The 16,846-nt window shown below is 38.8% G+C and overlaps 1 protein-coding gene across 1 annotated transcript in view; it reads right to left on the bottom strand.

Moving 5' to 3' along the window:
- Positions 1-16,846, bottom strand: part of UPP2 (uridine phosphorylase 2) — a gene marked incomplete at both ends in the record, with an annotated part of 57,923 nt that overhangs the window by 21,644 nt on the left and 19,433 nt on the right. The window contains 6 exon segments of the mRNA XM_081260653.1: positions 845-917; positions 921-991; positions 3,253-3,266; positions 3,268-3,460; positions 5,857-5,971; positions 15,519-15,683. Coding sequence (XP_081116779.1) covers positions 845-917; positions 921-991; positions 3,253-3,266; positions 3,268-3,460; positions 5,857-5,971; positions 15,519-15,683 — 631 coding nt within the window.

Here is a 16,846-nt window from a genome sequence, read left to right as displayed (position 1 = left end):
TCCCAAAATTTACATCAAATTATCAACACGTCTTGTTGGATTTATCTTCAAAATGTTTCCAAAACCTAACTGCATCTTCCCTGCTCTACAACTTTCATCCTGACCTGTCACCTCTCACTAGCCTGTAGCATCAGTCTTCTCATTCCTGCCCCTGCTCTGTGCTGGGTCCTGGTATGTCTTTATCTCAGCAGCCAGGGTAATCCTTCTAAAACACAGGTCAGATCTGCTTACTCCTCTATTCAAAGCCCTCCAGTGGCTCCATTGTCACTCATAGTGAACACTACCACTCACTCTCCATGATCTCACCCCTCCAGGCCCTCTGGTCTCCAATTTGTTCCTCCAGCATGCTCTGCCTGCTCCTTATGATCTTAGATTTATGTTTACAGAATGTGCTTCCCATGTGAGGTCCACGTGACATTTTCTAAAGTGTCATCTTCTCCTACCCTTCCCTGACTATGCTAATTAAAATTATGATGGATGGATTATTTTAGGAATATCTTATTTGCATCCTCTCTCAATAGATTCAATTGTAATAGGAAACAGCATCCACCTCCAAGATTAAAAAAAAAATGTCTGAACTTACTGTCAAAACTTCTGCTTTATCACCAATGAGCTGATGCCTTGGGGCAACTTGTTTTTTTAACCCTTGAGGTTGTTTCCTCAGATGCATAATCAGATTAATGTCCCGTGTACTCACAAAACATTCTGAGATAAGTTATAAACAATTATAGGGCATCCTTTCAACCCAAAATAATATATGGCTGGATCCCTGTTTCTTCTTCTGAAGAATGAGAATAGCTTTAGTAGAAAAGATTGGGACCCTCAGTATTAATGAAAAGTTTACCTTTTAGAGTACACAGACCACACATGGCTGCAAACACTGTAGATTCCATTTCAATGTTCCTCACACCAGCTTTTTATGCTCTTTTCAAGTAATCTAACTTCTTTTCCTTAGAAAAGGAGCACAATGCTCCATCTAGTCGACCTTGGCCTGAAAGAAAATGGAGAACATTTAGTGACCTGATAGCCCAGCAGAGCAGTAATATGGTCAGGACGTGTTGGCCACAGCATCTTCAGGTATCTCCACCCCTTGAGCCTGCTCCCCAGGTGCAATAAACCTGGCTGCTGAGTCTTCCCAGCAGAAGACACCATGGAGCAAGGCTGTGTCTGACTCAAGAGTCTCATATGAAGAGCACAGCATCCATAGCTGTGCCCAGCTCTGGGGCCAGTAACCCCTGAGTGACCTAGCACCCAGCATCGGGCCTAGAGACTTCAGGAACTGGGGTCTTGCTGAGAGAGCTACCCATCCAGAGAAGTCTCAGGCTGCCCCAGTGATGGGGAGATGGCCAGGTAGAAGAGCTGGGAGAGAAGAGGCTTCATGCCTCAGTGAGACTCCTAAGGACCTGGATGGGATTTGGATACTGCAGCACTCCATATGGCCACTGGGACAGCAGCAGCCAGATGCAGGCAATTAGGGGTCCACTTTCCTCCCTTCACACTCCCCTTGGGTTGCATGCCACCCCTCTACACTCACTTTTTTCTGCTCCAGATTGCTCTCAGTGTTCATGGATCACTTTGTTTCACTGGGGTCAACTAGTGGGAACAGAAGGAAGTAGATACACCCCCAAAACAGAGCTCTTCTCCCCTCCACACTCCTCAGGAGGCCTAGCTTAATAATATTTTGTCATCATCTGTCATTTGCACAGTCTTCTTTTGGGCTCCCTTTGCTTTCTTTACCCCCTCTCTTCTCTCTCTTTCATGTCACTTTCACTCTGGAAGTCTGCTTCTCCCTGTTCTCTTCTCTTCAGCACTGCTGACAACACTTCTAACAGCGTTATTTAAGCTGATTCAGACTCACCCACCACAAAAGCCAGGCAGGTAATGTCAATGAGACGGTTTGCCTAGTCCAAAGGCGGAAGTGTCACCAGTCCATGTGGCCCCAGATGTGGGCCAGGCCTTGCTTGGGCTGCCATGCATATAGTATTTTCTGTTACCTTATATTATTTCTTTTTTAAATTTTTTTTTCTTAGTTGTAGTTGGACACAATACCTTTATTTTATTTGTTTATTTTTATGTGGTGCTGAGGATTGAACCCAGGGCCTTGTACATGCCAGGTGAGTACTCTACTGCTGAGCCACAATCCCAGCCCCACCTTATGTTATTTCAAAAAGCTAAATGTCTGGATTCTCATATAAAATCTCTAGAAAGAAGAAATGTTGGAAAAATAATTCATTTAAAATTCATTTAAAAAATACTGCATAGCTGCCCCCCCCCCCAAAAAAAACCAACATTGACTCCAACAGGCCACAATTTGCAAGCTCTATCTTAAACACACTGCTGGATAACCCTCCAGATGAAGGGTCTGTGAGCCAGAGGCTTAGGATAGAGGGCTTTAATCTTATCAGATCCAACACCACTCCTATTTATAACCAATATGTAGTGAAACACCTTTAATAACCTGAAGAAAAATGTATAAACAATGCAACCTATGTCCATTAATGATTTTTTAAAATTCAGTATGAGGTCTAATACAGAAGGAAAACTGGTTCAGAATGAAATCATAAGATGTTGATACAAATTTAACTATACTGCAAGATTTCCTGAATGCTTTCCACATCATGGTACCAACCCTATAGATTCCTTCTTCTGGAATGAACAAAGTCTGTCCTTAAAGGACTTCTGTCTAACCCTTCACCCCTTAGACCAAGATCTGCTACTTAGCAATGACCTTCAATTTGTCTCTAAACTTGGTGAGAGAACCCTTTACTCATGGCTGAGAGATAAAGGCACCACTCTGAGACCACCCCATCCCTGTAAGATTTGTTCCCTCAGACATTTCTTTCCATTTCTTGGTCGCCACTTTTGCCTAGATACCAGATCCCTTTTGAGATAAGGGTGAATGGCAGAAACATAGAAACAGCGTATCTCCCTTCTCCTAGAGGCACCAATTTAACTTAAAGACATGAACAAGAGATAAGATTCTGTGAACATCACTAATTGCATTTTAGTATTCAATTTGTTCTTGGAGGATTAAACCCACTCTCAGTATAAATTAATTCTGCTTATTTCTCTGCTGCTTATTAGGCCCTTATGTTGCTATGCTTTGGTAAGTTAAAAGGCTGTTTTCGTTCCTTTTTTAATCCACAGCTATTAATTTTATAAAGTGGGATTTTTAATATAAATTATGGACTTGAATAACAAAGAGTTGCTAACATTTTCCTGTTGCCTTCACAGTTTATAAATTCTTCTCACCTTCATAAGAATCATGTACACATTGTATGTCCAATGAGGGTTGGGAAGTTGGGAATTTCTTTGCTACGGTTGAACAGTTCTTCAGCCAATTCCTTGTCAAGTTCAGTACTCCGAGTGACAACATTGTCCAAGAAAACCTGCTCAAACTGGGGCTGGAAGAAGGAATCTACAGCTGTATCTGTTATGACAACAGACCCGGGTGCAATCCCTAAAATATGGGAATAAATAAGTGATTACAGAAGAATATCATTTAGCTTTTACTTTTGTGACACATAGTATGTAACCTATTCTGCCAACATTAATTAATGTTGGTGGCTAATGATCCTCCCTGTTTTCATCTTTAAAATTATTTTCTTTTCCAAATGCAATTAAGTAGCATCCAGAATAGGCATTTCCATTTGCTGTCTTTCCAGATTCACATTTATAATGTGATGGGGTTTAGATTTCAAGACAAACATGACTCTTGGACATGCAAATTAGTACCAGCCTTCAGGCTCAAATCTGAATAAATTAGGTCAGGAATAAACTAAATGAGACTGCCAGCAAGTAGCTTTCATAAAGTGATGTGACTACTTGATATTTAATCTCCTCTGCAACTCCTTGATTACTATAATTTCTTGGCATCTCCCTCCTCTTTTCCTTCTGATTCTCATCACATTCGCTCCCTCTCCTCCATTACTCCATGTAAATTAGGCCACTTGGCTGACCTTACATTGCTACAATCTGGCTTGTTCAGGGGACTTGGGCTTACTGCAGGAACCGTTTCTGCCAGCCACTGCTCTCCCTGCACTCATGTCCTCCCTGACACCTTTTCACCACACTGACACCAATTCATCCTTCAAGTCCTTCAACAGGTCTGAATCCATGCAGGAAAATAAAAATAAATAAATAAATATAAACAACTAAGAGGCAACACTATAGGTTACATTGAATTTCCCAGGCCCAGATGTGACACAGCTCTTGATTCATTCTGATTGCTATTTAGAGCCTGAATAAGAAGACATCTTGAGACTGCCCTAGACTCTCTCTGTCTTAACACTCATCACATTTTTACAGCTACTTGTTTATCTGTTTCTCTGATAGAACATAAAGTCTATAAAGACACGAATAATATTGGTTCATTGCTGTCCCCCAGGTCTCACACTGAATTTATCACACTATTGGTACTCAGTAGAAATTTATTGCATGAGTAAATGCTTCCATAGAGATGTTATAGAGCACAGGGTCTGCAAACTCTAGTCTAAAGGCCGAATCCTACCTGTCTTTGTAAATAAAGTTTTGTTACAACATGGTCAGACCCATTCATTTACATAATGGCCTCCACAGTTTTCAAGCTATTACATGGATCACAGAAGTTGCAATAGAAACCACTCTGTGTGGAAAGTCTGAAATATTTATTACCTAGACATTTATAGGAAAAATTTTCCAGTCCCTACTATGAAGCATAGCCTGGTCCTGGGTGGTATAAATTCCACATCAATCAAAGTAGAATTAATTATAGAACACTGTAGCAGTCACAGCTACAAACCCAAGGTGGCCTCTAAAGATAGAGCTTTCATGGGTCAGATCCTTTTTAAATAAGACAAACAAGTGGTTTCTTGATTTGTTTACAATGTCCTAAGAATAGGAAAGCAATTGAGAAGGAGATTGAAATGTGTACACCCAAAATGATGTTATTCACATGCCAATTCAATGCTTAGATGCACTAAAATATTTATGTCATGGTAAAAGTCTCTAGAAGGTAAAAAAAAAAAATACTATTTAACCAAGTACTTTTTCTTTGCCAAGGTGAGTTCACCCACTTAAGGAGTGATCATGTCAGCAAAGGGATAAGCTATATCTCTTTCATCTCCAAATGCAATGTTGCCTAAAATAAAACAAACAAATAGATCTTATTTATAATCTAAGAGTGCTTAATGAGGATATAACTCCCAAATGAAGGTGTTCAACCAATGCACTGGTTTAATTTGACAGCATTCATAAACCTTCATTGAGATTTTGGTAATGTCTGCAGTACATGTCATGTTGCCATGGAACAAATGACCATGATTATGAGCTGGATGGTCACCAGAGTGTCTTGTCCAAGACAGACACTCATTAATATCAAACAGCAACTGCAATAGTCAGGATGGTATAATTCGGACAGATCCTTGTATCCCACAAGAATTATGAGCGACCTTAGGCACAATGTTATCCCAGATGCATTGTTCCCTACTCTTACTTAGCTGATAAAACAGGCATATCTTTGAAATTTTTAAATGGAGAACACTTATTTCTGTCACTTAGAAAATTTCTGAGCCAGTCTCAAAACTTGCTCTCTACCCTCAACACATATTGTGAGCTATTCTTCCATTCTTTCCCATATGAACATCAGAGATCATTTTGGCAGTGAACAATGGGATCTCTCTTTCCAGGTTTCCATGGAGGAAAAAAAAAAGAAAAATGCAATAAATTTCCTTCAATTACCTCAAGCCCAGTCTCCTGACACTTTTTGTCCCACCTGGGTTTCTGTTGGGATCTGAGTTTGTGGGTGTATTTTGAATGAACGGGAGAATGTACATAAGAGTCTCTCAGTTTTAATGGTAAAAAATCAATCCAACTCACCTATTCCCCCTGATGTACCAATTCTGATAATGATGACATCACAGCACCGTGCATGATGTAATAATTTGATGAATTCATGAAGCATAATAGAAATGGAGGGCATGCCAATGCCATACTGTTAAGAGAAAAGAGGAAGTCGTTATACATCTCACAAATGGATACGTGAACAGGACATATTTTCTTCCTTCATTACAAGTTAACAGCCCTCAGATAAATTTACATAATCATTAAAACTTTGCCAATGCTAAAGAAAACGTAAGTCATCTCTGACGCCTACGTGACATGCTGATGGATGTGTCCATCTGTGAGGATCAGAGAGAGGCATCTTGTTGCCAGTTAAACTGAGCCCAGTCCTGCTTGTCAAGAGCAGAAGTGGGAAATGGTGTGGTGTACAGGTGTGTCAGGGCATTGTAATTTCTCGTCTCCCCCTTGAGTGCTTTCTGATAAGCCTATGTAAGGAGCTTTTTGCACAATTGACTTAATATAGAAGAAACATAATTTGGGTTCATGCCCTTCTCCACCACAGTAAGTGAAATAGGAAATCCATTTCATGGTTCTCATGTGGCTTCGTTTACTTGGCACAATTCTGTTTGAGTTCTGAGGGGTTCCTGGGGAGAGCTGTGAATTTAATCCCACCTAAGAATCTGAAACTTATTCTGAACATGTGGGTGAGCTTAAATTGCTGTAGATCATGACCAAAGCCCTGGTTTTCTCCAGTATTTAGAGCGGTAGAATTAATGCCACTAGAATAAGGGTTAACACAGTCTAGAGGATTTAGTGGCTCTTAATGGTTATACTGTGCTCTAATAACTCCCCAGAAAGATTTTCCATTTAGTAATTTGTAGAAACTGAAACAGTTGTATTTTGATGGCTACTTTATTCCTAATATAACAGCAGAGAGTCAAATGTATTCCTCTATGTATTCTACTCTGAGGCACAAAGACTTTGGAAAACCAATGAAGCCAGGTCTATGGTGTTTTCACTTGGCTTCCTTCCTTCTCACCATCAAGAATATTAAACTATGGAAAGTTTGAACCTCTGGGTTAACCATTTTTTGTTATCCACCCAACTTCAAAATGCTTATAAGCCTCCTAGGACGGATCAGGAATCAACCCTGTACCAATTTGAATATTCAAGATTAACACAGGGGCTGGGGATGTGGCTCAAGCGGTAGTGTGCTCACCTGGCATGCGTGCAGCCCAGGTTCGATCCTCAGCACCACATACAAATAAAGATGTTGTGTCCACAGAAAAACTAAAAAAAAAAATTAAATATTAAAAAAATTCTCTCTCTTTCTCTCTCTCTCTTAAAAAAAAAAGATTGGAGGAAAAGATGGCAGCGAATGGAGTGCATCACCCCCATGTACCGTGTCACTGTGCGGGAGAATGACGAGTTAGAACAGCTAAAAGCTATCTTGTTAGGAATCTCCAGTAAAATTGGGGTGCTCCAAAACCTAGAGGAAGGATTTCCATCACCCGAGGATCACTTACTGGGGCTCAACCATGAGCGATTTGTCTGCACGGAGGGTCAAGCTGCTTATTCAGCCAATTGCCCTGCTGCTAGAGACTGCGGTGCACCGGGAAACCACGAGCTAGCAACACAAAGATACGGCGCTGCGGATCTGCGGGCTCCTGCCAGCTGTGCCCTCACTGTGCTCTCACTGTGCTCAGTGCTGAATTCTGGGTTTGAGATGGGGGAAGGAAGCTGTCCAGTTCAGTTCTCCACACCGGTCAGACCACCGAGGAAGCCAGCGGCCACCATCTTGGAGAGCTGATGTCACCATCGCCTGTTTTCGACTGATCGCAGCTCATTCAGCTATAGAACAGGTCTGTGACATTTAGTCTATCTCCCATACAGCCAGGAAATCACATAAAATCTCTCCCCGGCTTCCCAGGGGCGGGATTAACAGAGTGAGAGTGAGTAGAGGCGTCAGGGAAAGGCAAGGGCACCCGACCCCAACTCCTCCCTCCCATCAGCGGTGAAAACGAAACCTGTTTTGCCAGCTCTAGGAGGAGGGGCTAGCAGAAGGAGTCAAAACAATAAGGTACCGATTCCCAAAAGCCGCGGCCCCACATCCTGGAAACTGCAGGCACAGAGTGCAGTTTGAACTGCCAAGAGGTATCACACGGGGATAGACCTGGCTGACAGGAGAAGCCAGAGGGCTAGAAACCAGGAATTAACCTAAGCTAACAGGTTTTGAGAGACACTAGTGGGGGGAGGAGAGAGCAGCCTCACACGGACTGTTTCCTACAGCTGGAGGGCAAAATGTTGGCTCGGAAGGCTCAGCACCACCCACTGGAAGCGAAGAATATAGAAGCCTAACAGTGTCCCTTTTTTTAAAATTATTATTTTTTTTTAATTTTATTTTTTTCTTTTCTACAGTTATACTATTATTTTTTAAAATGTAATGTCTATTTTACTGCATTTTGTTATTATTTTTTTATTATCATTTCCATTTCTTTTCTATTCTTTTCTCTTTCTTTCCTCTCTACCTCTCTCTTTCTTGATTTGCTTCCTTACCTTTTCCCCATCTTTCCTCTTAAGCATGACCACCCAGATTACATACAACTTACTAAATGCAAATAGATGAATTCTACAAATCGGTCCATAATCCAACTAAGCCCTTAACTACCCCCAAGTACTCCAGTCTATTCTCTTGTTAATATCTGCCTCCATCTGAGCAACCCCCCAAAGAAGCTAACATATACTAACCTCCATACCATCAAAGCGCCCGTCCTCAACATAAAATCCTAAGTTCAAACCTAAATTCTATACATGCCATCAAATTCTGTAGGCCTCTAATGAAACTAATGAATTTACCTTAAATCACAATTAAATCCAACATCTCTAAACATTGTCTCCCAACACAAAGGAGAGATATTGGAACTATAAAAACCAAAACAAATTTAAAGAAGAAAACAGAAACACAACAGTCAAACAGAGTTGGAAAGCAACGTGAGCACCATAAAAAACAAGGGAAAAAAGGATTACAAACAATGCAGGACAACTTAAATTCACAGGAGAACCTAGAGGCCTCAGAAAAATGGTGAGAGAAAGAACTCAAGGCATACCTAACTTAGATGGAACGGAATCTTAGAGAAGACTTTAGACAGCAAGTCCAAACAATGAAAGTATATTTTGAAAACGAATTAAATAGGCAAATTCAAATGGCAAAGAACGAGCTATACCAGGAGATAGAGATTTAAAAAAAAAATCAAACAGTAATCCTAGAAATGCAGGAAACCATAAGCCAAATTAAAAACTCAAACGAGAATATTACAAATAGACTAGATCAAATAGAAGTCAGAACATCAGATAATGAAGACAAAGTGTATCAACTTGAAAAGAATATAGTCAACACAGAAAGGATGCTTAAAACTCATGAGCAATCTATCCAAGAGATATGGGATGTCATAAAAAAAAAACAAACTTGAGAGTCATTGGAATAGAAGAAGGGATAGAGGTTCAAACCAAAGGAATGAACAACCTATTGAATGAAATAATCCTAGAAAACTTCCCAGATATGAAAGATGGAATGGATTGCCAAATCCTGGAAGCCTACAGGACCCCACACATACAAAACCAAAATAGACCAACTCCAAGACACATAATTATGAAGATATCCAACATACAGAACAAGGAGAGAATATTAAAAGCTACGAGAGAAAGAAGGCAGATTACATTCAGGGGTAAACCAATTAGGTTAATGGCTGATTTTTCATCACAGACGTTGAAAGCAAGAAGATCCTGGAACAACGTATTTCAAACACTGAAAAATAATGGATTCCAACCAAGAATACTGTATCCAGCAAAATTAAGCTTCAGATTTGACAATGAAATTAAAATATTTCATGATAAACAAAAGTTAAAAGAATTCGCAGCCAGAAAACCAGCTCTGCAACGCATTCTGAGCAAAATACTACAAGAAGAGGAATTGAAAAACAGCACCCAAAACTAATATTGGGAGGTAACACAGTAAAGGGAAGAACAAAAAATATAACCAAAAAGGCAAAAACGAGCCAAACTAAAATAAATAAATAAACATGACTGGAAGCACAAACCATATTTCAATAGTAACCTTAAATGTTAATGGCTTATATTCACCAATCAAGAGACATAGGCTAGTAACCTGGATTAAAAAAACAGATCCAACAATATGCTGCCTTCAGGAGACTCATATGATAGGAAAAGCCATATACAGGCTGAAAGTGAAAGGCTGGGAAAAATCATACCACTGACATAGTCCTCGGAAGCAAGCAGGAGTGGCCATACTCATATTGAATAAAATCAACTTCAAACCTAAGTTAATCAAAAGGGATAAAGAAGGACACTATATACTGTTAAAAGGAACCATCCACAAAGAAGACATAACAATTATCAATATGGATGCACCAAACAATGGTGCTGCAACATTCATAAAACAAACTCTCCTCAAGTTCAAGAGTCAAATTGACCACAACACAATAATTATCGGTGACTTCAACACACTGCTCCCGCCATTAGACAGATCCACCAGACATAAGCTGAATAAAGAAACTATAGAGCTCAATAACACAATTAATAACCTAGACTTAACCAACATTTATAGAATATATCAACCATCATCAAGTGGATACACATTCTTCTCAGCAGCACATGGATCCTTCTCAAAGATAGATCATATATTATGCCATAGGGCAACTCTTAGTAAATATAAAGGGGTGGAGATAATACCATGCATCTTATCTGATCATAATGGAATGAAACTGGAAATCAATGATAAAAAAAGGAAGGAAAAATCCTGCATCACCTGGAAAATGAACAATATGTTACTGAATGATCAATGGGTTACAGAAGACATAAAGGAGGAAATCAAAAAATTCTTAGAGATAAATGAAAATACAGACACAACATATCGAAATCTATGGGACACAATGAAAGCAGTTTTAAGAGGGAAATTCATTTCCTGGAGTTCATTCCTCACAAAAAGAAAAAACCAGCAAATAAATGAACTCACACTCCATCTCAAAACCCTAGAAAAGGAAGAGCAAAACAACAGCAAATGTAGTAGAAGGCAAGAAATAATTAAAATCAGAGCGGAAATCAATGAAATTGAAACAAAAAAAAACATTGAAAAATTGATAAAACTAAAAGTTGGTTCTTCGAAAAAATAAATAAGATCGACAGACCCTTAGCCATGCTAACAAAGAGAAGAAGAGAGAGAACTCAAATTTCTAACTTATGGGATGAAAAAGGCAATATCACAACAGACACTACAGAAATACAGAAGATAATTAGAAATTATTTTGAAACCCTATATTCCAATAAAATAGAAGATAGTGAAAATATCGATAAATTTCTTAAGTCATATGATTTGCCCAGATTGAGTCAGGAAGACACACACAATTTAAACAGACCAATAACAAAGGAGGAAATAGAAGAAGCCATTAAAAGACTACCAACCAAGAAAAGCCCTGGGCCGGATGGATATACAGCGGAGTTTTACAAAACCTTCAAAGAAGAATTAATACCAATACTTTTCAAGTTATTTCAAGAAATAGAAAAAGAAGGAGATCTTCCAAATTCATTCTATGAGGCCAACATCACCCTGATCCCGAAACCAGACAAAGACACCTCAAAGGAAGAAAACTACAGACCAATATCTCTAATGAACATAGATGCAAAAATCCTCAATAAAATCCTGGCAAATCGAATACAAAAACATATCAAAAAAATAGTGCACCATGATCAAGTAGGATTCATCCCTGAGATGCAAGGCTGGTTCAATATACGGAAATCAATAAATGTTATTCACCACATCAATAGACTTAAAGATAAGAACCACATGATCATCTCGATAGATGCAGAAAAAGCATTCGACAAAGTACAACATCACTTTATGTTCAAAATACTAGAAAAACTAGGGATAACAGGATCTTACCTCAACATCGTGAAAGCTATATATGCTAAGCCTCAGGCTAGCATTATTCTGAACGGAGAAAAACTGAAGGCATTCCCTCTAAAATCTGGAACAAGACAGGGATGCCCTCTATCACCATTTCTATTCAATATAGTTCTCGAAACACTGGCCAGAGCAATTAGACGAAAGAAATTAAAGGCATAAAAATAGGAAAAGAAGAACTTAAATTATCACTATTTGCAGATGATATGATATTATATCTAACAGACCCAAAAGGGTCTACAAAGAAACTACTAGAACTAATAAATGAATTCAGCAAAGTGGCAGGATACAAAATCAACACACATAAATCAAAGACATTCCTGTATATCAGTGACAAATCTTCTTAAATGGAAATGAGGACAACCACCCCATTCACAATATCCTCAAAAAAAAAAAATACTTTGGAATCAACCTAACAAAAGAGGTGAAAGATTTATACAATAAAAACTACAGAACCCTAAAGACAGAAACAGAAGAAGACCTTAGAAGATGGAAAAACATACCCTGTTCATGGATAGGAAGAACGAACACCATCAAAATGGCAATATTACCCAAAGTTCTCTATAGGTTCAATGCAATGCCAATCAAAATCCCAAGGGCATTTCTTGTAGAAATAGATAAAGCAATTATGAAATTCATATGGAAAAACAAAAGACCCAGAATAGCAAAAGCAATTCTAAGCAGGAAGTGTGAGTCAGGCGGTATAGCGATACCAGATTTCGAACTATACTACAGAGCAATAATAACAAAAACAGCATGGTACTGGTACCAAAACAGGCGGGTGGACCAATGGTACAGAATTTAGGACACAGAGACCAATCCACAAAATTACAACTATCTTATATTTGATAAAGGGGCTAAAAGCATGCAATGGAGGAATGATAGCATCTTCAACAAATGGTGCTGGGAAAACTGGAAATCCATATGCAACAAAATGAAACTGAATCCCCTCCTCTCGCCATGCACAAAAGTTAACTCAAAATGGATCAAGGAGCTTGACATCAAATCAGAGACTCTGTGCCTGATAGAAGGAAAAGTTGGCTCCGATCTACATATTGTTGGGTAGGGCTCCAAATTCCTTAATAGTACACCCATAGCACAAGAGTTAATAACTAGAATCAACAAATGGGACTTACTCAAACTAAAAAGTTTTTTCTCAGCAAGAGAAACAATAAGAGAGGTAAATAGGGAGCCTACATCCTGGGAACAAATTTTTACTCCTCACACTTCAGATAGAGCCCTAATTTCCAGAGTATACAAAGAACTCAAAAAATTAAACAATAAGAAAATAAATAACCCAATCAACAAATGGGCTAGTGGGACTGCAAATTGGTACGGCCAATTTGGAAAGCTGTATGGAGATTCCTGGGAAAGCTGGGAATGGAACCACCATTTGACCCAGCTATTGCCCTTCTTGGACTATTCCCTGAAGACCTTAAAAAAGTGCACTACAGGTATACTGCCATATTGATGTTCATAGCAGCACAATTCACAATAGCTAGACTGTGGAACCAACCCAGATGCCCTTCAATAGATGAATGGATAAAAAAAATGTGGCATTTATACACAATGGAGTATTACTCAGCACTAAAAAATGACAAAACCATGGAATTTGTAGGGAAATGGATGGCATTAGAGCAGATTATGCTAAGTGAAGCTAGCCAATCCCTAAAAAACAAATGCCAAATGTCTTCTTTGATATAAAGAGAGCAACTAAGAACAGAGCAGGGAGGAAGAGCAGGAGGAAAAGACTAACATTAAACAGAGACATGAGGTGGGAGGGAAAGGGAGAGAAAAGGGAAATTGCATGGAAATGGAAGGAGACCCTCATTGTTATACAAAATTACATATAAGAGGTTGTGAGGGGAATGGGGGAAAAAACAAGGAGAGAAATGAATTGCAGTAGATGGGGTAGAGAGAGAAGATGGGAGGGGAGGGGAGGGAGGATACTAGAGGATAGGAAAGGTAGCAAAATACAACAGTTACTAATAGGGCATCATGTAAAAATGTGGAGGTGTAACCGATGCGATTCGGCAATCTGTAATTGGGGTAAAAATGGGAGTTCATAACCCACTTGAATCTAATGTATGAAATATGATATGTCAAGAGCTTTGTAATGTTTTAAACAACCAATGAAAAAATAAAAAAATAAAAAACCACAAAAAAAGATTAACACTTTGGGGGTTTTGTCACTAATAAATAAATTGTCTAAATATCATCTTCCTCAAAAATAAATTATGAATATAAATTATTGTTTGATCTATTAGTTTCCTTCTAAATCCAGCACTTGGTAAGTTTATAATTATCACTTATTTTGCAACATGGTGATAAAATGACAAATGTACTTATGTGTTTCTCTTAAAGTTGTTCTCTCTCTCTCTCTCTCTCACACACACACACACACACACACACACACACACACACACACTCCTCAGCAGCTACTGGAAAGGAGGAATTTTCAAAGGGGTCTCTATTGAAAATCCCCTACCTGCCTAGTAAGACTCATTTCTAATTGGCTGACCTTAGTGTGATACATATTTCAGATCTTTTTCTTTGACAGGCAAGCAGAGTTCGTCTCTTGCTATTTTCATGTTTTATTCTGAAACTTTACTGCCATTTTTAAATAAACCTTACTTTTTTGTCCTTCCCCATTTACTGTACCAGAAAAGAACAGTTTTGATCTAAAACACCAGCAAAAATTAGCAAGATGAGATTTGCCAAGATTAAAGGATATTTGGCTTTCTTTGAATGCAGATATTCTATGATTGTCTATTGAATGAACAAGTGAATAAATGAATGGATTCTGCCATTTGAACCTGAAGCAGGTTTCAGGCACTATTGCCTACAGGGAAGATCAACTTGGCTGCCCCTTTCTCATTAAATACTTCTTTGTTACCCCAGACTTCCATTCATGATCACCACACTGCACCAACGAGTACTTTGAGTGATAATGGATGTGACTGTCCCCTGGTGCAGACATGTTTACAATTCAGCTCCTTAGAACTGACATACCTCTGCATAACTCTCCCCCTACTCCCTGGAGCACCTTCTTTCTCCTAAGGAGGACTTCAATGTTCAGTTAAGTGATGGACTCAGCTCTATGGGGACAGACTAGTTGAGAAAAGTAGGCTGGGTGCCCATGTAGAGCCACCCACCTAAGTATGAGCCACTTAGGGGAAATGATCTGTGTATCCCCTAAAACTTCAAATCATTCCACTTTCATTTTGTCTTAGGACATTTTGTTTGTCCAGATCTGTTAACATATTCTAAATGAGGGGACAGCATCACAAGAGCTCGGTGGAAATGCAACAGCAGCTTTTCAGCAAGCTTACTATAGCATGAAGCAGCCCTGCTTTAGCAACCCTGAAAATTAGCTCCTATGCACTGAAAACTCAACATTTGCAAAGCTGGAAAAGGAATAGAGGAGAAAAAAAATCGATGGGGAGGGAAGGGTATTAGTTACAAAATAGAGGAGGTAAATGTGTGCTTTGAGGGTTTTTTCCTCCCTTAACTTCATTAACTAATAATATAATAATAAACTGAAGTGATACTAAATGCTCTGCTCCGCCCTGAGGACTTTTTCGAAGACAGAAGAGAATGTTATACCTGGACACCTGGCTGATTGTGCAATACTGCAAAGCAGAGGCCAAAGAACTATATTCAGAAAGTTCCTACATTGTTCTCTAGCCTGGGGAGACCTGGTGTCAGGCAGCCACTGCACACTTAGGCTGATGAAGAGCACAGGACCAGTTTTGAACATGCAATATCTGTCTGTTCCAGCGCAGATGTCTTTAACGTCTTCTCCATCCCCCTGCAGTCTGAGCTCCTTGTGCATAAACATTGCAAATGCTCTCATCCTGTTGGGGCTTCCACCAACGCAGACAAACTGTTAATAAAAATAAATACTTGCCATAGTAACTGGGATAAGAACCAGGGGTTCTTTCAACTCTAATGTTTTAAATTTATTGTTTAGTTAATGTACTTAAAAGTATGTGTAGATGTCATGGGTTATGCTTATGAATTAATTTGCGTCATTAACCTGTAAAGAAGGCAATCAGTTGCAAAGTTTTATGTACTAAATTAAAGAAAATTACAGTAAGTGTTGATATTGTTTAAGGAGGTATTTCCTGGTGTTTTTGTTTAGAGTAACATCAACATGCATGTTAGGTTTATGCAAACATCCTAGTGATGAACATTAGCATGATTTATGCTTATTAGGTAAGTACTGTTGACATGAAATACAAGTAGTAAAAGGGCAAAAAGAGAACTACCAGTTTTACATGTGTTTTCTGATTCCACATCCCCATTCGTAAGCTTTTATTATAAAATATACTGTGATAACTTAAAGCTTTAAACAAATCATGTCAAGATTTTTCAACTTCTCATTGAGAAGGAGTTATCATGGAATAAGCTTTCTTACTATAAATTACTACAGTATCTCATCTGCCATAGTGATGTGATTCTGTTTTTGTTTTGTTCACTTTTCAGTCTCTCAGTTAGGTAGGTGATGAAACTGAAGGTGTCACATCTAGTAAAATATGCTAACAAAATGATAAGTAGATGCTAATCCATAATGTGGGCTGGGTTGAATGAAAGAACTTTGGATTGGCTAAAGGGGAGGGAGGAGGGAAGTGAGAATGGGGTTAGGAAAGATAGTGGAATGAAACAGACATAATTACCCTAGGTACATGTATGACTGCATAAATGGTGTGATCCTACTTTGTGTACAACCAGAAAGGTGAAAATTTATGCTTCATTTGTGTACAATGGATTGAAGAGCATTCTGCTGTCATGTATAACTGATTGGAACAAATAAATTTTAAAAAATGAAAAAAATAGAACATTATGAGAAAGCACCATCTAGTAATCAGGAAGTGGGCTATCACTAGATACTGAATTTGCCAGCACCTCAATCTTGAATTTTTAGGTTCCAGAGCTGTGCAAAATAAATTTGTTGTTTCTAAGCCAAAAAAACCCAAAAAATAAGAAATCTTCAGTTACTTCTGCAAAAACCTGTTAGAAATACTTCAGCCTGAGGGATGGGAGCAG

This window comes from Spermophilus citellus (assembly GCF_964194105.1).
Source record: "Spermophilus citellus genome assembly, chromosome: 11".
Lineage (NCBI taxonomy): Eukaryota > Metazoa > Chordata > Mammalia > Rodentia > Sciuridae > Spermophilus > Spermophilus citellus.
This window is presented reverse-complemented; position numbering and strand designations above follow the sequence as displayed.